This window comes from Coloeus monedula, assembly GCF_965178545.1.
Source record: "Coloeus monedula genome assembly, chromosome: 3".
NCBI classification, from domain to species: domain Eukaryota; kingdom Metazoa; phylum Chordata; class Aves; order Passeriformes; family Corvidae; genus Coloeus; species Coloeus monedula.
In genome coordinates, this window is record NC_138783.1 from 52,295,568 (window position 1) to 52,321,325 (window position 25,758).

General features: G+C 38.6%; 1 protein-coding gene across 1 annotated transcript in view; it reads right to left on the minus strand.

The window, feature by feature from the left end:
- TRPC4 (transient receptor potential cation channel subfamily C member 4) overlaps positions 1-25,758 on the minus strand; it is a gene marked incomplete at its 3' end in the record, with an annotated part of 131,090 nt that overhangs the window by 29,577 nt on the left and 75,755 nt on the right. The window contains exon 4 of the mRNA XM_082279309.1: positions 6,801-7,137. Coding sequence (XP_082135435.1) covers positions 6,801-7,137 — 337 coding nt within the window. The remainder of the gene's footprint in view (positions 1-6,800; positions 7,138-25,758) is intronic.

Below are 25,758 nucleotides of genomic sequence, written 5' to 3' on the forward strand. Positions count from 1 at the left end.
GTATCTTTTAGTGCTGGTGGATAACTTTCAATTAGAAAACATTTGGATCTATCCTGTTTGATCCTCTATAGATACCTAGAGCTGTAATTTTACTCTTAAGGAACACATCTCTTAGAACCTAAAACACCTTTGAACGGATTTCAGAGAGAAGTTATTTCTTTGTTGTTTGTTTCTTTTGCACGAGACTGAAAAAAACCTTAGACACAGCCTGTCTAAATCCCAATGTTGTACTGAAACTTGAGCAACTGCAAAAACAATTTTGCAGCAACTGTGGAAATTCACAAAGATTTATGCCATGTCTAGAACACTGCCTTTTGTTGTTTATAATTATAATTATGGTTAAAGTCTCACTGTGAAAAATAATACCAAAATTTGGCAGAGAGAGATATGAAAGGCAATATCCTGAACTATGTTTGGCCTCAAAAAGTTTTGTGGGTCCCTGGCTAATTTTGACTTTACCTTCCCCACAAAAGGTTGGTTGCTCTGTGCTATTTTTGTTCCTTACCATTAAGTGATGGGAAGCAAGAGGTTCCTTGGGGTCAATCTCTGCATGCCAAGATCAACAACCTTTTAGTATGTTTCTTGGAGAACATATTTTTGCTGGGCTGTGAAACCATTTAACTGACAAACTCAACTTTGCTCTGCTATGTGATGTAGAGTTTTTCACAGATACAAAAAGTGAGGCAGGCTGCTAATGATCTAAAGCTCAGTGAAGCAAAGGAAAGTCATTCCAGGGAATTCAGTGAGTATTGACGAGGCTTAAAAAAGCTCTTCTGTTTTACACCTGGACTGATGAACTCATCTCTGCTGAAGGTATATGAAGGTAATAAGAGGCATCCTGGCATAATCCAGGGGCTTCCATTCTCTGGGGCATATTTTGTTAACAGAGTACAACTATTTTAGGAGAATATGCACAAAATCAAACACACACGTCTGGCTTTCCCGTGGGTAAATGGCTGTTTGTGAAGGGAACAACTGTGCACAGTGTCTGGGTCCTGTGTCAGGTCACTAAAAGTACTTGTGAAGGAAAAAGTCACCTGGCTTTTTTTTATTATAATCAAAACAGAACACTTTTCTTTGGCCTCCATTTTGGAAATAACAAGACCATTCTAGACAAAAGTCTTAAAGTACAAAAAGCCACGTATCAGCCAACATCACCAACAGCCAAAGAATAAAATAAAATAATCTATATAGAAATTATTTATCTTAAATACTTACAACTTGAGTAACAGTAATCAAGTAAAAGGTCCTATTATGGCAAGATACAGGCATCCAGGAGAAGAAGTGGCTCCCCTGATGTTTAAATAAATAATTTCATTACTGAGTCCAGTTTTGGAATACTGAAAAAAAAAGAGACATTAACTGGCTGAAGTGAACCTAGTGGAAGGCCATCAAGCTGAATGGGGGCTAGATGACATGATGTACAAGAAGAGTTTGAGGGATCTGATTTTGTTCAGGCTAGAGAAGAGAACACTAATGGGCGGTTAATAGTCTCAAAGCTCAGTTGGCTAGAGCATGGTACTAATACTGCCAAGGTTGTAAGTTTCATCCCTGTATGGGCCTTAAGAGATGGTCCTTGTGGATCCCTTCCAACTTAGAATATTCTGTGATTCTGTATTGGTGTTGTCACCCACTAATGAAACTGCTAGTTCTGAAAAGCTGGAGCCAGACTTGTTCTAGAGGTGCACATTGGAAGGACAAGAGATAATAGTTTCATGTTGTGGCATGGGAGATTGCAACTAGTATCAGGAAAAAAGTTTACCAGTTGCTAGACACAGGCACTGTGAGAGAGAGGCTGTGAAATATTCATCCCTGGGGAAATTAAAGATCTGACTGCACAAGAACCTGAACAATGTGATCTGTCTTTGCAGTTAGCCTGTGTTGAGCAGTAGTTTGGACTAGATGACCTTGTGTGGCCATTATGTACATTATCCTTCCTTAAGCAAAGTTGTGTTCCTGCCTTCTCTGGGGTTGTTTTCCTCTTCTGTGCTATATATGTCACTATTGGTTATGTACTGTTTCATCTTGCCAGCCATATTGCCCTCCATATCTGCTCCCTGAAACATGTCAGTTCATACTAAGTGTTTAATTTTTTACACAACACTTTCCTGACCTAATTTAGATGATGATGCACACTGTAGTAGTCACCTCTAAGATCAGCTATTCTGAAGTGTTTTGCTGGGCCATTGGTTTGGATGTGCATTGTGCTAAGGACTGACAAGACCGTACATTCCCATACATCCCACCAGCAGTTTGCTAAACACAAATCTTTGCAATTTTGCACAGTTCCCAAACATCCACCTTCTCTATAGATTCATGTACTCCAATAGCATAAACCATTCTGACAGAAAGCATGGGGAACACATTGTTCAAGGGATCCAGTAAAGCTGCATTCCTGCTTCAGGCATTCTTCTGAACAATGCAATTAAAATGAACATTTGAATATGACCATAAAAGAGCGAAAAACTCATCAAAAGAAATTGCCAAAAAAATGTCCTTTGCTGCAGCCACCCTGAACATCTGGCAGGGAGCTTTTTAACCTCAGCTACCGAACACTTAATTTTTCTGGTTGATGCCTTTCTTCTCTGAATTTCTTAGCATTTGCTGGTGAAGCAAATGCCCACTGTGAGGACACAGTACAGTCACTGCTAGGTTTGAGGCCATGGTTTAGGACAGAAGAACAGCTAGGACAAGTGTACAGGGATCAACATAATCCTTACATGAGCTGCAGTCAAGGCACACAAGGCTGAAGTTGGGTCTTATTTGATTTCTCCTCTGAATCACTGCTATCATGCTCAGGGCATACTCAGAAACTGGATGGGGAATATGATGATGGAAAAAGCTGTTCTTCCTTGATTTTTTTCCCAACATGATATTCTTTATTTTCCTGTTCATTTTACAATGGTGAGGGATTCTCAAATATAGTAAACAGGCCTATGTTTCTGTAGTGTGAAGCAACAGCTAATAATAAGAAGACAATTAATTTTCCTTATGAGTCAAAGCTTGTTTCTTACTTGTTTAAGTGCAAGGAGAGGAGATTCTGACTCTTCTTACTGAGAAATTTTTCCACAACTACTTCTTAAGGTTATGACAGCCTTGCAACACCGACTTACTGTTCCATGGATAATCACCACATACTGGAGCACCACTTGTGTAATCATCTAATCATGTAAAAGACAAAATTAATGCAGAAGTTTCCTCAAGAGACTTTTAAAATGTAAAGTCGATAGTCTCCATGGAAATGTAGCCCAATACAAGTTTTTCCTCTGAGCCTCCTACTCTAGTGACACTTTTAATATGTGCTAATTATGCACATTCAGCCTTCTGTTACATAGTAGTTGGCAAATGCTGATTACTATTTGCTCACCGGAGAGCTTAGGTCATTATGGACAGCCCTGAAACTTAAATTGCATGAAATATGTCCTGAAGTTCATGTCGATGAGAAACCTGAAACAGTGAGCTTTTCTTCCTCTCTTAATTTTAAGAGAGATAGTATTAAAATGGAAACTACATCCACAGCTATCTGAATTAAAAGAAAACAAAAAAATTCTATTGTTTAAAATATTAATAGTTTTGACATATTGTTGCTGCTCCAGGATATCCTTTCCCAGTTAAGTATTTACATGGTCATGTTTCAGGTTTCAGAGATGAACTAAAACCCTAGAGACACACTAGTTTTGACTCAAATGAAAAAATTTTTTGTTTACATCCAGAAAATGCAAAAATATCTCTGTGTACTTCAGACATAGTCTCCCTTGAAGAGTGCTTCATTTACTCTTTTTAAGGATACTGCATAATTTTATGGTTTGAAGAGATGAGAGAACAAACTAAATTGCAGTCTGGAAACAAACCTTAGCTTACTGATAAGGGCTTAAGAAAAATATCAGGTTTATTAAAAGATGACTAGACTATAGTTTGTATGTACGTGAATAGGAAAAGAGCAGGGTTTGGCTGAGATTCATTCCTTTAGAAAAACAACCACCACCAAAAAACACTGAAAAAACTGAACAACCAAAAATCCACCAAAACAAAAAGAACAAAACCAACCCCCTCAACAAAAAACAATGGAACAAAAAACCACAGCATGAAAAAGACCTGAATATACAAACAAAAAAGCTGAAATAGACACGTTCATCACATGCTGTGAGCTGAAATGTCCTGTGGAGATGTGTGTCTCCTTCATTGGTAGGGGGAAATTAGGTACCTAATGAATTGCCTGAGATTACAATGGGTGAATCTGAGTCCTCATTATCTGGGTGGGCTAAGACACTACAGCAACCAAAATCTGAAGGCTGAACACAGAAAATGTGAAACTGCAACAGGAAACTGCTAGTTAGAAAACAGTAGAGATCAGTGTGTAAAATACATCATTTCGGATGAAAGAGATTTTGGAAGGCACAGTTTTCCTGAACAGCAGAGTCTAGATTAATTACAAACTATTTAACCACATGGTATCAGAATACTGATCTTCATCCATGCTCATGAATTTTTGTTTATGGAAGTGGCTCCCTTGACTTGACCTATACTGCTTGCAGATGAAGGGTTTGCTCAGCACAGACATAATCTGGCCATATGAGTCTATACCGAAAATATTAATGTTGCCTTTAGAAATGATAGTCATCTTGATCGCCATAACTCTCAGGATTAACAGCTTCTTCAAACAAGTGCTTTGGGATGCTGAGTTACTTAAACATCTTCCTAAGTAAACAACTATGTCAGGGGTTGAAGGCAATAGAGGTTCTTCCCACTGAGTGTTTTCTGGAGAGGAGCTAGTCACTACAATTTTTGAATTGCCTTTACCAGAAACTAGCTCTTGCCCTTCTCAAATTGTGCCTCTTTCTCTCAGCTCTGTTAAAAGACAGGTTAATGATAAAATCCACTTTGGCATGTCAGGGTCTTTGTGTCAGCTATGCATTTGTTCTTATTATCCTTCAGCCTCCGGATACTGTGAAAGCCGAATAGATACTGACCACTTGCTGTTTTGGAAGGCCAGACAGAAAAGATACTAACATCTCCTCTGGGCATGGCACAGCACAGAAGAGCCTCCTACTTCTCCTCAGTATTACAGCACTTATTTCTAAGGAAGTAATATATTAAGCTAATAACTTTTATATTGGTTTCTCATTTCTTGAAGGTACAAAACTGGGAAAATTAACTGGAGGAAATTTTTCTTTTAATATTTAAATGTGAAACTTGCTTACTGAAGTTACTTGTCTGTAAGAAATATCAGTCTAGAAAACCTCCCAGACTGAATAATTTCTTTGCAATAATCTTGGATATTGTCTTTTTTAATGTAGTAGAAATATTTACCCAGCCAAGGACAACACACCTCACAGTGAAGGCTGGTGGTGAGGACTGCTGTGCTACCATGGGAGAAATCCCAAAACGCAGTTCACCTGTGGAAGGCAGGTCCTTCTGACTGGTGCCTGACAAGTAAGTGTACACAGGGTTTTCAGTCATGCACACTTGTTTTTCTAAGTGAAAAACATATGTACACCTGCCTCCTGCTTCCCACAGCACTCTACCAAGGTACATATAGAGGAAAAGCCACTGAATTATTGTTCTCCAAAATATCAGGCACAGCCAACTAGTGTATTATGAATTCAACACTGTATTGTAAATTATATGGGATCAATGGGGCCAAAAGCCTTGACAGTTTTATTGCTCTAAAGAAACCCACAAGTTTGGGAAAAAGGGAAAATACACAGTATCTTAATGGGAAGCTCCAAAAGAAGTAACAGTATCAAAATCCCACCAAAATTTCTGAAATTTTGTGCAGGAACCTATGTGATGACAATTTTAATGAATATATCAAACCTAAATTCTTGCAGTCAAGACTACTAAGTCCCTCCTTTTGTACTTTTATTTTAGACAAATATATTTGCCCTGACCTGGTCCAAATTGTGTTGATTCTTACAATAAGAAAAAGGGGAGAGACCACAGCACACTGAGAGAAATTACCATCTGGCAGGGTAGACAGACAAAGTTAGGGAGCACCTTGGATAATCCTAGGATCACAGGATGGAAGAATCATGTTTAATGATGACATGGCCCACACAAAGTAGACTTTTAATAATTCCAGACTGAATTTTTTATTTTAAACTATGAGGACAGAGTGGTAATTATTTTTTCCATTTTAAAAATGCTAGGGAATTTTCTTATTCCTTCTGATACTGGATATTTGGTTTGAATTGAGTGACAAGTCCTCATCACTGGTCTTGCACCAAAAAAATAATCTGTGTGCATATTTTAATAAAAATACTCCCTTGAAAATGCTGATCATCACTATTTGCAATATGTGGGTCTGTCATTTAGAAAGAAGCATACTGTAGGTAACTAAGGTTAGTAATAACACTACAGAAATTACATTATGGCTCATTGCCATACATGAAAAATAATTATTGTGGCAAAGGGATCCTTTTATAAAGTAGACTAGCAAGTTAAAAATATGGAAACTTACAAGAACCAGAACAATTTCTGGTCTGTAGAAAATCAATAGTAAAAAGAAAAACTATATATATGTTTCAGGGCACTGCATAGTCATAGGAAGGAACCCTTGATATCTTTTGTTTTTCCTCACTTTAATCTATCAGATGGTGACACTCTGGATTTTCAAACTCTACTGTTTGTCTACGTTGTCAACTACTCTTGCTGAGCACTGGAGGAGATGGACCATTTGCCTGCTTCAGTAGGTCAATAATTTATTACCAAACTCTGTTGTATCCTGCCTCAGGAATGCTTGGCAAAACCACAGGGGTCAAAAATACTTTTCACTGTATTTTCTTTAGTAATACATTTACCCAGGACCCACGGTAATATCATCCACTCGACGATGGTTGGTGGGGGTCCCTGCATGCTGAGGTCTGACCTGTCGATGTGCTGAGAGGCAAGCAACAGCAGGAACAGAAAAGTCAAGTACGATGCAGTATGGCAGATAAATTTGATAAATGGCTTTCTGATGAACAGCCCCAATGGGCTTTTGGGAGCTATCAGGTAGCACACAGAGAAGACTGGGAAAAGGAGTCCTATCACAACACATGTCAGCATCTTCACTGCCCAGTGTCGCCTCCGCCATCCAGGGAACTCGTCGTACCAGCGGGATGCGAGCAGCTGCTGGCAGTTGGGCTGAGCAACAAACTACAGAGAGAAGAAAGGAAGAGAGTTAGTTTCTTGTTACCTCTGTAAAGTTTTTTCATTCTATGTATGTTTAGTAGGTAGAGATTAAAAAAAAAAATATCCACAGCCTGTGCAAGCCCACTCATGCTGATAATACCAGTAAGGCAGGGCTGGGTCAGCCTGCCTTTCCTTCAATGCCAAAAGTATAGTGCAGAGACAGAAAATAATAGTTTTCACAATAAAGCCTCACTTCCCCATCGGTTGAGTACACAAGGAGTCAACAGACTGTGAAACACATGGACCTCAAAACCTGACTTGAAACTGAAAAGCAAGTTCACAGATACCCCCATTATTTAATCAGCAACGTTTGTGAAGAATTCACAGAACATGAGGTAGAAGTTGACATGAAATCAAAGAGCACAACAGAGATCTGCAAACAATGAAACTGAATTCCACAGCCATGAACAAACTGTTCTCAGCATATTCCCTGCTAATTCTCTAAAAAGCAGGTTTACATGCTTTAATACTGACAAAACTCTTACAGATGCATTATAAAATGCTTACAAAAACACTAGTATTCCCCAGTATTTCACTAACCCTTGTCAGGATACACACCTATCCTGTGTGATACTTTATGGTCTATCTGTTTCCATGATGGGATTTCATTTCTCAGAATATGATCCTTAAAACTGAATTTCACCAAAACACCCCAAAAGCAAGTAAACATTTAATATTTTTCAGATAGCTTTTCAAAGAAGTATATATCAAGGTTTTATGTCATACTTTTCTTTGATCACTAGTTCCTATTTCCCCATTGTTTTCTTTTATAAGGTGACAGAGTAGCAGCACACAAGAGTTGACACAAAAGGCATAGAATAGAAGCAACATATGTATCAAAGAGGGCCAGAGTTGCATTTAAAAAAAAAGAAAGAAAAGGAAAGGGAGTAAGCATTTTCCTTCTGGTACTCTGGTGCGTTAACCCCGGCTGGATGCCAACAAAGCTGCTCTATCACGCCACTCCTCAACTGGGGAGAGGAGAGAGAAGGAAAGACTCATGGGTCAAGATAAGGACAGGGAGAGATCACTCACCAGTTACCATCATGGGCAAAATAGACTCGACTTGGGGCAATTAGTTTATTACCCATCAAAACAGAGCAGAATAATCAGAAATAAAATCAAATCTTAAAAACAGCTTCCTCCCACCCCTCCCTTTTTCCCAGGCTCAACTTCATTCCCAAATTCTCTATCTCTACCCCGACATGGCGCAAGGGAATGGGGAATGGGGGCTGCAGTCAGTTCCTCACGTTGTCTCTGCCACTACTTTCTCCTCAGGGGGAGGACTCCTCACACTCTTCCCCTGTTCCACCATGGAGTTCCACCCATGGGAGACAGCTCTCTAACATGACTGTTGGAGACATGTCTACAAGATGACTCCTTCCCACTGGAGTCATGCAGTTCTTCATGAGCTGCTCCAGCATAGGTCCCTTCCATGGGGTGCAGTTCCTCAGGAATAGACTGCTCCAGCATGGATCCTCCATGGAGTCGTAAGTCCTGCCAGCAAACTTGCTCCAGCTTGGACTCCTCTCTTCACAGGACCACAGGTCATGCCAGGAGCCTGGTCCAGTGCAGGATTCCCAGTGGGTCACAGCCTCCTTCATGCATCCACCTGTTCCAGTGTGGAGTTAGTGAGGGGTGCATGTGGATCTCTGCTCCACCATGGACCTCCATGGGCTGCAGGGGGACAGTCTGCCATACCATGGTCTTCCTCACCGGCTGCAGAGGAGTCTCTGCTCTGGCACCTGGAACATCTCCTCCCCCTCCTTCTCCACTGACCTGGCTGCAGAGTTGTGTTGCTCACATATTTTCTCTCCTCTGTACCCTGTCTGAAATTGATCCTGAGCAGTAACTTCCTTCCCCCTTCTTAAATCTGCTATCCCAGAGGCACCACCATCACCAGTGATGGGCTCAACTTTGGCCAGAAGCACATCCATCTTGGATTCATCTAGCATTGAACATGGGAGAAAGGGAGAATCTTCTGGCAGCTTCTCACTGAAACTACCCTGCTACCAAAATCTTGCCACACAAACCCAATAGGCTTACACTAAGTGTATCACATACATACATTGGATTAAATCATTAGCTGAATACTTAGTAAAGCTATGCACAAACTTTTTTCCTCTTATTACAAAATTGTTTATTTTCACTAAATAATTTCATATTTGAACTCTAATCAAATGCACCTAGTTTGGGATCTTACATTATTTTGATAATACTTATAACCACAGGAGCCAAGTTCCTTTGGGGATGAATAATAGGTAACTTCTCAAACTGTTTCTAAAATCACTGGGATTACCACTGGAAAAAAATGCTCCTTAGATTGGAATGAAATGAGAGTCAGCATGCATCTTTCTATATATGTCTGAATCTTGTCAGAATTGATTACCTGAGCCAAATTCAAACCTGGTGTACGTTAATGAAATGCCAGAGTCTTTAGTAGAGACAAATTTGCCTACCAGACACCAGCAGTGAAGCTGCCTCTGACTGTTGTGAAAGATAAGGAAATTTACTCCTACTGTTAGGATCTTGAAAACAGCCTTAAAGAAGAGCAACACAGTGTATTCCTCCACTAGGAAAAAATGAATTCTCAAGGTTTTAGGTTGTTTATTTCAAGGTACAAATGTCTGGAATAATAGCGTATGCAGTCAGAGAAGATGGTTTCAAAGTTATGTTTTTGCCAAGCTTATTTTCTCTAAAATTTTTTTCAACTTACTTAGTTTGAGTAGGTACAGATTAGTGTTTTGCTTGACTGGTGAAAAAGTGAGACTCATGAAATAATTCCTCAATAAAATATTTTTCTCTTTTTGCCCCAAAGAGTACCAGGTCCATGTTTGCTTCCTCCTGTTTATAAAATCTTCCCATTATGCATCCTCTCACCCAAAGTAATCAAGATCCTAAGTCTTGCCTGTGCCCCCTTTCTAAACACCCTTGGCCACCCCCACAGTGCTGGGGACCTACATGAAGGAACAGCTTCAGTGGCTAGCAAAAGCTGGTGACAGATGTAGGGGACGTAATCCTTGCCAAGCATGGCTAAAAGGGAATTAATGTAGAGAATATTAAGCAAAAGGAGGGGGTTTTTTGATGTCCAAATACTGGGCTGCCCTGGGACTGGGCAGACCAGAACTGGTGCAGAGGTACCTCACGCCATGAAGAGATCCTTGCTGAATGCACCATTTGGAGGATGTTCCATGATGGGGTGGGCACTGCATTGCTTAGTTCTAATCTTTAAACAGATTAATCTGCAAAACTGTCAGTGTTAATAGAGAACACATTTCAGAACAGGCTTTAAGAAACGCTTCTTGTCTCCTAATACCCATATTAGATTTTGTGGTGTTGGGACTATGTGGCTACGGTACAATGTGTTAAGGATGGTGTTCTGAGGCACAGGAAGTTTTTCAGTAAGTGTGGAAAATTTTCAAATCCCAGAAACTGAAGATCCAATTTTTAAAGTAATAATTTCATAAGAAATTCACTTTCACTTTTCTCAAAATACAATTTTGACAAGAGAGTTCTAGCACTGGTTGGATCCTGATTAAAGGAAAAACTTACACAGATTATACATTTGATATGGCTGGAGACAGAGGGAGCAGCCTTGGTAATGTGCTTTAAATCACCTGCTTGCCATAAAATACATAAGAAACAAGGTATGGTATGGTATGGTATGGTATGGTATGGTATGGTATGGTATGGTATGGTATGGTATGGAGCAAGCATATAAAATACTACGTCCACATTTTAAGAGCTGTATGCACAGGGAAGCAGTTCTGTGCTATAGACCAGTGCTGCAGGCAAAGGTCTATAAAAGAAAACACAACACAGTGTGTTTATCTACAAATGATATATGCATTTCTGAGAGGTCCTAATATCCAGTTTCATGCTGTTGGCTTTTAATGTAACAACCCACTGGCAAGGTTGGTTAGCAACGTCCTGAAACAACAAAAATATCCGGCTCTTCACTGAAGACTTTTCTTTATGGTTGTGAGATTAATTTGCCAATAACATTAACTATGAACCAATCCAAAGTATTTGGGCAACTGGAAAATTATCCTAAATCTCTTGCTGAAACATCTTTTAAAGTTTAATTTATCAATGAACTGTGTGATGTTATTAAAATGTCCAAACTAATTCTCACAGATTTGAGTACTTCCTTCTTTTTTGTGGTCAAGAGATTGTCATCATATGCTGTGAAATATGGTCAGTAGTTATATCTACATTTATTACATTAGCTGAATAATGAAGGAAGGTTTTGAACAGGGAACAGTTATACCCTGATGGAAAAAAATGTGCACAGTGCTGCACCCTACAGTCTTGTTCTTCAGCTGCACAGAAAAGGTGAGCTTGTCCCTTCTAGTTCTTGTGGACCTGTTTCCTCCAGAGAAAATGAGGGGAAGATTTTCTCATGCTTTGTAAGTAAATATTTGAGAGCATACAGGAACTGGGGGCAGGGAAGCCTTCCTGGGACTCACAGTGTAAATGCTGCCCATGTAGCCTGTCTCAGAGACACTACTCACAGCTAAGACACAGTTAAATAGATCAAGTAAATTAATCTGTGATTAATATATTTTATCACTGATTCCAAATTCTTATTACATTTGAACTCTTAATTTATCCACTGAAAAGCCCTTCTCGACAGAAAAAATAAGGGAAAAAAATCTTCATGACAATATTCTCTGGTCAATTCACATTTATAACTATTAGAAACCTTCTATTAGAAAGGAAGAGTTAAAACTGGATGGAAGAAAGACATGCTCCAGCATAGGACAATTCCTTTATAAATGGATGGCATTATATCTAAGATGATCACATATTAAAGCTAAGTAGACATGCAAGACCCCTGATGAACTTGGAGATTGAAGAAAAAAAATTAAAACTATTTTACACAAACATTTTGTGACTAGCAGAAACAGAAATACTCTGTGACATTAATTTGCCAGTTCTGCATTGCCTATGCCAAAATATTTTCACTGTGGTAAAATTTTTCTTCCTTAATTGGAGAGATTGGAGGTATTCTTTTACTATTCTTGAGTATCTTTTGTACTGTCAGTATTATGTTATTTGACTTTGACATTGTGTCCACATAATTAGCAATTAGCAAGTCTATATTTTCACATTATGATGGCTTCCAAAAGCTTCCAGCAGTTTGTAATTACACAAGGGATTTTTCTATATGATTTTTCCTGATTTCACATCTTTAGCTCCTTCATAGAGTCTACCCATCTGAAAATGTTCTGGTATTCAATCTCTTAGTTGTCACGCTGGGAATTGGCTCTTCCCTGAGACCGTTGAAAAACAGAAATTATTCACAGTGCCAGCAAAAAGAATCTGGTATAAATAATAACAGAGCCTGATTCTAGTGCTATGCAAGCATATACATGACACAGAATTTAATTTTCACTTCTGATTAAATCTAATCTTTGGTTTTGCTATAATACATATCTCTCAGTCAATGAAATGATGAAGACATAACACAACTGATACTATTAACTATATATGGTCTTTATAGAAATAATACTTTTATAAATAATATATTATCAGAGTAAGTTTTCAGCTCTTTACCGTACCACAGTGTTGCCTTCAGGTATTTATTTCACTGTATTATGAAATAATAATACAAAGATATAAAAAACCTCCACTTGTAACCAGGAGCTCATTTTTACATTTATAAAAGCAGTCTAACAAAATCTGAGGTCCAAATTAAATTCTCATTCTGACATCAATAGGCAGTTGAGATTGTTATATGAAAAAAGGACTCAATTTTTCATCTAGAAATGAAAGCTGTCAAAGAAAATTTACTTCCTTTCTGTGTTATACACAAGTGAGCTATGCTGTAGCACAAAGAACTATCTCTGATAGCATTCTCTAACAAATGAACATTAAAGACTTTTTTTTGAGGAGGAAACATATCAAAACATTTATCACAAAATTTCTTATTAATACTTTTTTGCAGTCATGGCCAGATTCTCTGTTGTGCTGTGCTGTACTGCCATTACAGCCACACTGGTAGGAAAGGTTTGCTTTGAGGTCTGCTGCTTTGTAACACACACTTCCCAATGATTGTGCTCCCATTTGACAAGAACTAAACTTAATTCCTTTTTCTTTCCCTAGAATACGTTACTTTTAATATTTTACAAATTTTCACAGATATTTAATGAAAACCCAATATCTTCTATTTAGTTTAACTTCAAATTCACATCATTATTTTCTATCTATTGGTTGTGAAAAGCATTGGCACTAATGACAGATTCAAGTCCCAATCTCACTAAGAAGACTCCTAAATTTGGTAGATTGTTTCTCCCTTTAGAGATGTCACTGCATGTTCTTTTCTGTATCTTCCCCCCAAAAGGCTATATTTGAGAATTTCAGCACTTACTCTGTGAGGACTGCTTCATTAAGACAAATACAATTTAGTTGCAATTTAAATGCTTTAAGTCATTGAGTAGATCAGCTCTATGTTTTCCTATCCAAAAGCTAGGGACTGTGTGCTGGACTCTTTTGGGTACAGTTATACTGCCTGTTTTCTGCCACAGGCCAGAAACCCTGATTCCTGTGCCAAATACTACAAATCTTCTCAGGTCCATCTGTTCTAAACCTTGGGCCAACTGGAGCAGACCATCACAATAATCATGCTTCTTGCTGGATGCAAACCACTGGTGAACTTTTACTCAGCTTTTAGCTCTATCTGCAGCTGTGTCCTTAAGGGAACCAGTGAGCTTGCTCAGTGTCATGCTTTAACACCCAGCTGGCAACAAAATACCATTGAGCTGCTCACTCACCACCCCATTCCTCTCAGTGGGATGGGGAGGAGAATCAGAAAAAGGTAAAAAATGTGAGTTGAAATAAGAACAGTCGAACAATTGAGTTAAAGTAATATAAAACATCAACAACAATAATAAAGAGACAGAGGAGTAAAACCCAAGAGAAACAGGTGATGCACCATGTGGTTGCCCACCCACAGCTGAGTGATGCCTAGCCCATCCCCAAGCAGAGATTGGCCCTACCCAACCAGCTTCCCCCAATTTATATACTGAGCATGACATTCTATGGTATGGAATATCCCTTTGGAGAGTTTGGGTGGTATGGAATATCCCTTTGGTGAGTTTGGGTGGTATGGAATATCCCTTTGGTGAGCTTGGGTCACCTGTCCTGGCCATTCTCCCTCCCAGCCTCTCGTGCACCTGCCCATGGCAGAGCATGAGACAATGAGATGTCCTTGGCTTAGGGTGAGCACTGCTCAGCAACAACCAAAACATCAGCGTGTTATCAACATTATCCTCATACTGAACCCAAAACATATCACTGTAGGACCTCTTGGGAGGAAAATTGACTCTATCCCAGCCAAAAACAGGACACCTGGGACCAGAGCACCAGACCACACCACCTTGTATATTATCAGGGGAACCTCACATCAGATTCCCACAGCAGAACAAATTCACAGCACAGATGCCTTCCTCATAAAATCCAGAGTTTGCATTCCTCTAACCAAGAATAGAATACAATTCTAGGGGTTTTTATTTTAATTATTCTATTGTGTAACTTCAAATATGATGAGGAAGGAAACAAAAGAAAAGGAAAATAGAAAAGTAAAAAGTGAAATGGTTTGTTAAAAGGATTAATGACATTGCAGCTTTGAGCATTTTAAACTTCTCATTTGCTACATCAACACGAGCAGAAGCTCTTACTTTGATTCATTACTCCTTCCCAGTAAAATGAATCAGCACAGAAAAAACTATAAAATATCTATTAAATAAGTCAAGAATTATCTATAAATTCAGTGATTCTGATTAATTGCTTAGAAAAGGCAATGGCAACTGAAACTAGAATGCAGTTGCTAGGAACCAGCTGCGCATGAATAGCTTTGTTAGACTTCCCAGTGATAAAGGAAAATGAATCCATTATTGGGCTTTGGGATGATAGTGTAAAATAGCTCAAAACTTCAGAATTGTGATATTGGTATAATATTTCTAGCTCCCATCCTGGGCAAGTGTTACAACCACCATAATTCAAAACATTTTTGTAGGGAAAAACAATTACAGAATCCCTGTAAGTATTTGCAGAGAAAATAAAATATGAACTTACTTTTGTTATACTGGATCCCTGTTTTTGCACTCCTAGCTGCTGTATTTCCACGCACAGCAAACAGAAACTAAAACCAATATTTCTATGTAAAGTCCTGCATTTGGGACAGACAAACCCTGTGCAACAGTACAGGCTGGAATTCATAGTCTAGGAAGCAACTCTGCAGAAAACACCTGGGGACACCAGTAAGCAGGAACATAAATATGACTGGGCACATATTTGCTTAAATCTCTGTCATTTCAATCCTATTATTCCCAAGGCACTCTTCAAATACATCTGACACCAAGTTTCCTGTCTGGACCAATAGTTTCTACAAAATACCTCACAAGAGAATAGAAATAGTGGGTGATCTCTTAGTATTCATTATAACACTGAATAAATTTAGACTATAAACATGTTTTGTTTATAATCTCAGAAGTTCAATCTCATTTTAGGAGACCAAAACCAATATGTATTCTAAACAACTCCATGTATCAACACAGGGAAGTGTAAAAAGAAAAAAACATACCTCTGGACCAGTGAGCAATTAGCAATTAAAGATCCTTTCCAGCCCAAATCATTCTATGACTCCACTTTTTCTTACATTCAAATTGTGTTTGTGTGCTTTAAGACCTCTAAGCATTAGCTGGTCAGCCAGAAGGGGTTAGGATCTAAGTTAGTTATGGTTCCAGTTCATGACAGAACCGATGAGTTCTCTCACATCCAGAACATTCTACCACTTTGTCTACTTCTGTAGCTGCCATGTCGCCAGAAGGAAAAGTTACAAGTTAATAAACCAACCTTTCAAAATTCATGAAGGAACTGCAAATATGTTGGAAGCAACTAAAGCACAGAACACAGTGTGAGTTTAATTGGAGAAAAACTAGCTAAGAAAATCTTTGAGTGAAGGATGGGTTGGAAAGCAACCAGAACAGCTAGATTCTTCCTCTGGGCATTGCCTGCTCATGTGAGAATTTCTATTGGCATCACTGGATACCACCCTGTTCCTCATTTGTTCAGCTTGCTGCAGAGGCCAAAACAAGGTAGAGATATTCTTAGTTCTATTTCCCTTTTTTGACGGTCCTTTCAGATTTGAGCAGGGTAATTGAGGTATTTGGAAGTAACCTGTTCACAAAAATTTTAATTGCTTCTTCTCATCATTTTCAGGCTCTTTTACTGTTCCTGTGAAGAGAAGCCTTGGACCAGTGATATTTTGTTGCACTATTTAATCTTTTCTGTAAAAAAAAAAGGTAATCACGTCCCATTAGCACCAGGCAAATTTAGATTTTACTCTGTTAGCTTGGCTTTATGAGGTGCCATCCTGCATCCTTATGGGAAAAATGCATATTAAGCGTAACTGTCCTTGACTCCATGCTTATACTCCATGCTTACAAGAGATAAGAGAGTTGACCTTCACGGTTTCCCAGTTTCTTTAGACTGTTTATGATATGAAGCTTGTGTGGAACTGAAGAGGCCAAAATTCCCCAAAATCAGTGGGATTCCAGTTCCTGGAAAGCATAACACTCATTCGAAGGCTGGCTGAATACAAAATTAGAGGGATAAGAGAAAAATAAAAACACAGACTGATTTCAAAGGCATTCAAACTAAATAAAGCAATAAACAGCATATTTTTCTGTTGAAAGTTCTCTATTAAAGTGCAGATCTGGCTTTGCAGTTCCATAAATACTTAGGAACAGAATGTGTATATAGTCACTTAATCTGCTTTTCTTTCTCTTCAAATACTTTAATGCTTTTTATCTTTAGGTTCCTCTTGTTTAAATTGGCTGTGTTTTTATCTGAGAATGTTGAGGGCTGAGAAATCAGATTAATCACCCTGTTCCTGCACACAGACTATACTGAAATGATAAGCCTTTGGCAAGGATTCTCAGTGAGCATTATTCTGAGACCATTTGCAGGAGAAACACATGTGAGTCTCTAACAGATGCATCAGTTTTATCAGTCAAGTGCAGCCATGTGCAGCTTCTGAGGTTCAAACACAAAATATTAATCTTGGAAAGTATTTCAAGGTAGTGTAATTGCTTGCTCCAAAGCCTTGCTCTCCAAAAGCTCTTTTACACCTAAGAATAAGTTGAGGTTGAAGAAAATTACCTTCTCTTGTGTCACAGACCTAAGAAATACTGTGCTTTCATGTAATGGGAAGATACCCACTACAGCTGTTAATGAAATTCTGTGTACCCAGCATCTGCCAGCCTGGATAAATAATTACAGTCTTGGATAGTTCTTTCCCCTTATGAAGCTCTGCAATTTGTGGCAAAACATTAGCGTTTGGTATCTCAAATAAAAACCTGGAGTTACTCTCACTGTTGTTGTAAAGATGTCTGAACACTGCTGCTTTCTTTCATGGTGAAGAACCAGAGTGATGAAGGAATCAATAAAGAGACCATTTTACTTGAGAATTACATAAGCATTACTTTTAGGGATGTTCAGGCCTCATCTCCACTGAAGAAATCAGTGACTGAGTCTGAGCATTTGACCCCAGTCATCCCCACTACCTATTGTTCCTTGCCTGGTTCCATTTTTTATTTCTCCAAATAGGTCTGTGCAAAGCAAATCTGCAACTTTCTGCAGTCTGCATACAAATCCCTCAGCATCATTCAGTCGTTGGGTCAGGCTATGGTCTGCTTTCATTTAGAGCACAGACAACCTTTCAAAGACCAGTTCCTCGCTCAATATTTTTTTGATTTACATTATACATTTCTGTGTTAGACTGGTGTTTCTAAAATTTATTGCATGCTTCTAGTAACTGGATAACTCTGAGGAGGTTTTTGTTTGGCCAAATTCCATAGCATTCTCTTATGGAGACAGAGCATAATACATTGGCTTGTACTACCAGGTAAAGGAATATATTTTATTTTAAAGTTTGGAAGAAAATGACCATTTGTTAAAAGCTAAAGGTGCAAGAAGCATATGTGGAAGGATATAAACAAAGGTTGTTTCAGTCCCTGAAGGTCTGAGGCTACATTCTTCCTCAACAAATCAAAGCCAATTTGTTCACTGTCAGAGGAATATACTTCATAGGCTGTTGTCACTGCCTGTATGACATATGTGCCCTGGCCTCTGCTCCAGCAAGTCAGAAAGGGTACATTGCTAAGAAAGAGCTGCTCTTTAATCCTTGTGAAAGATACTAGTACTCTGAAGAAATATTTTCTTTTGCTTTTTTTTCACTCTTTAGTGATGTTTCCTGATCATATGCATGAAATCATGATTATTTAAACTGAAATTTATTTGAGAATCAGCGATACATTAAAATTAAGAATAAAGAAACTCATTGTATAGTGAGACATGAGTACAGAGAGGAAAAAATCCCAAGTAAACATACAAAACCCCCTGAAGCTCCTATGTGACATGCAATTTAAATTTAGATCACGTGTACTTTTACCATTCCCTGAACCTATATATAATGTACAGGCTTTAACAAAATCAGCTGGGTCAAAGATTTCTGCCATGGACCACAGAGTCAACTCTGGTGATGCCTCCTGAGCTAAAGTCATCTTCAGTCATCTTTTTCTCCACAAAATCCAGCCTGCATCTGTAAAGGTCTCATACTAATACCATCAAATACTGTAGTCAGGAAGCAAGAACTCTTCTTCACCCCATAACCCTTTTAAATTTACACCCAAAATGCCTACTTCCTGAGGTCGTGGTGGTGAGACCCCAGTTTCTCTTTATTACTTAGTGCTGCCCACTCTGTGCCAGTCAGTACCCACCCTGACAGAATCCATAGCTCTCCCAAATCCAGCCTCTATCAACACAACAAAATGGTGATTTCTTCAGCATCCAAATGCTTCAGTGATAGGCAGAGAGCAATGGCAGCCAAAAAACTCCATACTCTATAACTAAACTATAAAGTCAACTAAACATTGTAATTGTGCAGGGAAACAGCAGCAGCACTCTAAGTTTTAAGTGCAAGCTCCTTTAGTGCTTCATACTAGAACTTCAAAGATAATCCAACATCAGTGTCTTTTTGTGGGGAATTTTAGAAACTCCGACAAGGGATCTGACACACAAACCCCTTAATTCTCTAATCTTGACAGATAACAAAGGTAAAAAAATCACCTCCTCTTTGGAAAAGAAGACTTGACGGCAGATGTATTATCATGACTGCTTTGGGAAAATGTTTTTTTTCTCTGAAGTACTGAACTTGCTAAACTTGTTACAAACCCCAGCTTTTCCATGGAAATTGAAGGAGAATAGAAGCCAAAGGACCCAAAGCTGTGAGAATAATATTTATGTTTGTATTGGCAGAGTATTTATATTGGCACTATTACAATGGGTCAATTTACATTAATTGCATTTTTGAAGGAAGAAAAGCAGTAAGGAAGGGTACTTCTTTTCCTTCATTTTCTTTCTGAAAATTATAGGATATTAATTTTCACCTAAATGATTTGAAGTGCATCATCATATCTGTTGAAAAGTTGGTATAGGAAGAATAATAAGTATTTGCTAAATAGTTCATTGTTTAATTATGTTGTTGGTTTTATTACCTTTTTTTATCTAATGTAAGTATTTGTGTTTTGTTCCTGTGAAAAGAATATCTGTAAACTGAACACTTTGACATTCTATCTTCTGATGTAATAAATAATTTTATAGCGATCCACCCTTTTCCTTCTTCAATCACTTGAAAATTCATATTGCTTGATTATTTCAAACTCATTGAGCTATTTGGGAAGTTAAATATCACTGGAGTACTGCTGCAATATTAATAAGAACAGAAATACTCTTTCTCTACCCTTAAAATCTGTTTAGGGTCTTTCTTTATGTTTTCAGTGGAGATTCCACGTTATATACTGGCAAACTCATATGAGAAAGAGTAAGGTGGCCAGATTCCTTAATACTACAGGAAAACAGAAGCAAGTATGTATCATCCTCTGTACGCTTGATGACAGAGACTTCCAAGCACACTGGCTACAGTGCTTATGTCTCCTCAGTTCCTGGCATCAGGTCACACAAAACTCAGCCTAGAAGGGACCTCAGGAGGGAGTGAGTTCCTTCTTTTGCTTTGCTTGCACGGGTGGCTTCTGCTTTATATATTAAACTGCCTTTCTCTTTACCCATGAGTTTTCTCAATTTTACTCTTCTGATTCTCTCTCCCATGCCACTGGGGGAGAGTGAGCAAGCAGTTGTGTGGTGCTTAGTTGTCAGATGGGGTGAAACCACAACAGGTATGTTTACTCCACTGAAAGCTGCAGCAGAAAAGCAAGACAACCTCAAACCAATATAGCCTTAAGTATTGGTAAATCTTGTTTAACCATCACTCATGCACTGTAATTTGCAGATCGTACCTGGAAAGAGCAGTCTGAAAAGAAAAGAAAAAGTGCTCCTCTTGCCAGGCTACTTTTGTCAAGGTTTAGTACAGAACAAAGGTTTTTTTTCATAGCCAGGTTAGGAAGACATAACCTTAATTTACTATGAAAATGATTATTTCTCTTCATTTAAGTGTTATTATGCTACCTACCTTTAATGTGGTTTGACTAACACATTTTTACTGAGAATAGGGTCACATGCGGTGAAAGAAAATATTTTTTCAGTGCATATAAAAGCTTTATCCTTTATTTCAGGGTTTTTACTGGTTTTGGACAAATTCACTAGTGGTTTCAGCTTTGGAAATAATGATGAAGAAATGTCTCAACACAAGTGGAATATTGCAGGCTGTCATAGCTGTGAAAGTTCTCTCTTGCAAAACTTTCCATCTGATCTTCAGAATCTTTATGTAAAATTGAGGATTTTTCCCTCAGACCAGAACTCTGAAATGCAGCTTTGCATCATGCTTACTTCTCCAGGCAGACGCTTAGATCACACAATGCATTAGAAGGGATTCCTGTAAACAGGTTCATCATTTCAGCTTAAGGGCCTTTTCTGGGTCTCAGAGAAACAAAATAGCTTTTTCCCACTGTTAGTTACCTTCCAGAAATTATATGCTATTCTTTTTAGCCTGTATAACACACCTAGTTGTCCCTTGTCACCTTTGCAATAATTGTAAGCAACATAGGTAGTGACAAAAATGATTTTGTTCTTGGATGGCCTGAGTTGTGTGGAAATGTCTGTCTCTTCCCATAAATGATGAAGGAACCCAAGGCTCAGCTGCTGACATAGGTACCTCAGTTAAATACCTGAGGTTATGTGGAATGAGTCAGGGACTTGCAGCACAAGCACACTATAGGAATGGCTATTTCTAGTTTCTTTCTGTGTGCTATTAAGAAGGCAGAAATAAATACTTGAAATAACTTTATTAATAACGTGTCAACCCTTTTTTATGTGATGTTACACTTCCAGTTTAATGTCAAATGCCATGTAACCGAGTTATGTCGTTTTGTGAACCATAACAGCGTTGCTAATAAAGCCCTTAAGGTCAGCTATTTAGAACACCCTCTAATTTAAACAACTGCATTACCCTGATAATTAAACATTATTATCTTTTATGCACGTCAGGCAGAGTAAAGCATTTCCTTTACCTCTCTATCCACCTAAAAAGCCTAATGAGCCAGACCTTGTACTTGACTAACACAGCATAGGCAAGTTGCACTTTGTAGACCTTCAGCAACTTCTACTTTCTGAAGATCTGCATTGGCCTTTCTCTCCCACAAGTGTTAAAGACTCTAACATTTATCCAATAGTACTCAGGAATGAAACACATTCAAAAAATAAATGCCATGATTTGATGTAAAAAAGAACATGGCAGAGGATGTTCATCTCTGGATTTCTTTCTTCTCCTATTCGTATGTATCCACCTTTGGCTTTTCCCTGTTCTCCAAAACATTCTGCAAAATCTTTCCTTATCAAGTCCTTGCTAGTTTGCAAGTACTCACTGGCAAATGAGATTATTTTCTCCATAACAAAAACATTTCCAATTTCCTAAAAATCTTTTCTCAAAATGTCTTATTTTTGTAAAATATCTCAATAACCAACATATTTCAACACTGAAGAATATCATCCTACTATTTACAGAAGAAAGCCAAGTGTCTCTGCAAGGAGGACTTTTTGATAGTTTTGTGTAAACATTTTCCTTTCTCTTTGAAAAATACCCTAGAAGTTCAAATGGCAGCACTCAAAATTGAACCCTATATGACTTTGAAAATGCAAGTTCCTCTTTGTCAAACCACTGCCGTATTCAACATCTCTCCTAATTTTTCTACTTTAATTCCTGGAGCTAGAAAGTTTAGAAAGTAATATTCTCTGCTCAACTGAATAAAGATCTGATCTCTTTGGAAGCACAAGAGTGAGTTCATCTAACAAGCATTTGTTTTTCTCATAAATCTTTTGTTTGACAATGGGTGGACATATTGATGGAGGCAATGGATAAAGACACCCTTTACTATTTTAATTTTGATGGCTAAGGCTTACACTAAATCAAGGAAGGGGTAAGGAAGGAAGAGAAGAATTCTCTGTGGACCTCTGGTGGAACAAAGAGAAGATGGATTAAAAGAACGAGCAAACTGGCCTAAAACAAGTTTGCTTTGGCTATCTTGTTTTATTGTTCAATAAATACTCAGTGGAGAGAGTCAGGCAGTAGAAAAATTTGCACTGCAAAAACACACAGAAGCTTCAGTCAGCATGTTCAAATGCGCCTCAGCTAAGAAGCTGCTCTTATTTCAGGCCAGTTACACCGAGCACAGGCATGGATTGGTTAGTCTTTGGACAGAACACTTTGACACCTGGTGCTAAATCTACCCGAGGTTTGTAGGGAAGCTTGTAGGTGCATTAGTAGGGACTCCTTCAAACCAACTTCTGCTGCTGCCAGTCTCATCTTAACTGAAGGGCTGTGCACTGCTGGTTAGGGGTTTGCACTACTGGTTTTTCCTGTTTGAGGCAGATATCCCACCAATGTCTCTTATAAGGAAGATGCAGAAAATGAACTGAAATGAGAGATTTCCACTGTACTTCATTAACAGCAAGTCTCCTCTTTGAGTTAATTACTTCTATCAAGTGCTCAAAATACAAAGACACTGATGTTAGTTTATGAATAGTTTAACTGGAACTGTGATGAGAGGGTTGCAACTTGTGTGTATATATATAGCATTTAGCATTTAAAGGTTATTGATGTCTTCTGAGACATCATTAATTACTTATTACGGAAATTCATTTCCCCGCACGTGGGCTCTGAGCCTCCAGAATTCGAAGTCTCTGTTACCACAGGGTAGAAATTTCAGCTGATGCAGTAAATTGTCTAACCTGCTTCTACGTTTTCAATGCCTAGTGAAGTAATTCTTCTAATTGAAGTACACTGTTTCCTTACCCAGCCACAGGAGCAGAGAAGGATGTCTCTGGAATTAACTTAGATTATCTTGAACAGACAGGATCTCCCTCTGTGCATACTTCTGTCTTTTGACTGTATAAGGACTTTGCTCACATATTCTAGGAAAATTGCTTCACCACAACAAAATGCTGTGTTAAGCAGATGTGCCCTGTGATTTAAGAACATTTTTTCCTAGCAGCAATAAATACAGCTTCCACATGGACAGCTACACCTCATTTAGTCCTGCTTGACTAACTTATTTCCTTCTATAACAAGGTGACCTAGATGAGGGAAGGTTGTGGATATTGGCCACCTGGACTTTAGTAAAGCCTTTGACACCATTTCCCACAGCATTCTCCAGGAGAAACTGGAAGGTCATGGCCTGGATGGGAGTACACTTTATGGCTTAAAAAACTGTTTGGATGTCCAGGCCCAGAGAATGGTGGTGAATGGAGTTACATCCACCTGGCAGCTGGTCATTAGTGGTGACCCCAGGGCTCAGTGTTGGGGCCAGTCCTATTTAATATGTTTATCAATGATCTGGATGAGGGTATTAACTGCACCCTCAGTCCGTTTGCAGAGGACACCAACTTGGGTAAGAGTGTTGGTCTGCTAGAGAATAGGCAAGTTCTACAGAGGGATCTGTAAAGGTTGGATCGATGGGCCGAAGCCAACGGCATGAGGTTCAACAAGGCCAAGTGCCAGGTCCTGCACTTGTGTCACAACAACCCCAGGTAGCACTACAGGCTGCTGGACAGCACTACAGGCTGGGGGCAGAGCAGCTGGGAAGCTGCCCAGTGGAGAAAGACCTAGGGGTGCTCGGCACTGATGAGGCCTCGAATCCTGTGTTCAGTTTTGGGCCCCTCATTACAAGAAAGACATTGAGGTGCTGGAGCATGTCCAGGAAGGGCAATGGAGCTGGGGAAGGGTCTGGAGCACAAGACTGATGAGGAGTGGCTGAGGTAACTGGGGTTGTTCAGCCTGGAGAGGAGGAGGTTGTGGTGAGATGGTGGTCAGTCTCTTCTTCCAAGTAATGAGTGGTAGAATGAGAGGAAATTACCACAAGTTGCATTGGGGAGGTTTAGATTGGATGTCGGGAAAAATTTCTTCACCAAAGGTTAGTTAAGAACTGGAACAGGATGCCCAGGGAAATGGCTGAGTCACCATCCCTGGAAGTATGTAAAAGACACGTAGATGTGGCACTGAGGGACATGGTTTAGTGGTGGACTCAGCAGTGCTGGGTTAATAGTTGGAATTAAAGTTTTTTTCCAACTGAAAGGATTCTATAACCAATTAGAAGAAGACTTGGTATGTGTAGCAGATAATCTATCACCTAATTCATACTATTTAACAATCTGTGGACTTCTTACCTATAAACACGGAGACTTTTACATGATTTACAAAGCAAACATATGACCTGTTTTAGAGTACCTGACTCTTGCATGGAAAAATGTTTATCAAACTTTTTGAGTACTATAGCTGAGAGTCTGCCGAAATGGAGACAGGGACCCAAACATGTATATATCACTCCTCTCAGTTATGCAATTCATAGACTAAACATATCTTCGTTTGGTGTCAAAAATGTCCAAATATTATCAGAGTCTGGTTTTTGTGAGGTTTTGTTATTTTTTACATGGAGACTTCTGAGGGCACCTTTGCAGTCTTTTGACAAATATTCATATACACAGTGACTTGCTACACATGGCTGCTGTGTTTCTGCTTGTGTTTCAGGTGTGGGTTAATTTTAAGCACAGAACAATTCTTAAGATAATGTTTTTCCACAGTAATTCTTGCTTACAGAGTCAGTAATTCAGGTTTTTGCATCTGAAAGACTTTTAATGAGAAATTCATTATAATTAAACATTAAAAATATTATTAAGAACACAGCAACTTTTCATTTCAGTAGTTTAAAATTATTTTCTCGAGGAATTGCTAAGATAGTTTTGAAAATCAGTAATTCTTGCTTCCTATCATGCCTATAGTGGTTTCTATAAAAATATGATATGGGATGATATCAGCTATAAGAATTTCATTGGCAAAAATGTTAAAGTCCAAGTGGATTAAGAAGTAATTGCAGAAAACAAAATCCTTTACTTCATTGAAATGAAGTGTTTAGACACTGACATGAAATGACAGATTTGAAATGATTTGGCATGTTTTCATTGAAAATTTCACTGAAATTCTGACATTATTGTGAAATATTTCCATTTCACTAAGGTTGTATTTTGCATAGAAAACTAGGAAGAACTGGTGATTCCTTTTTAAAAAGTCCTCTT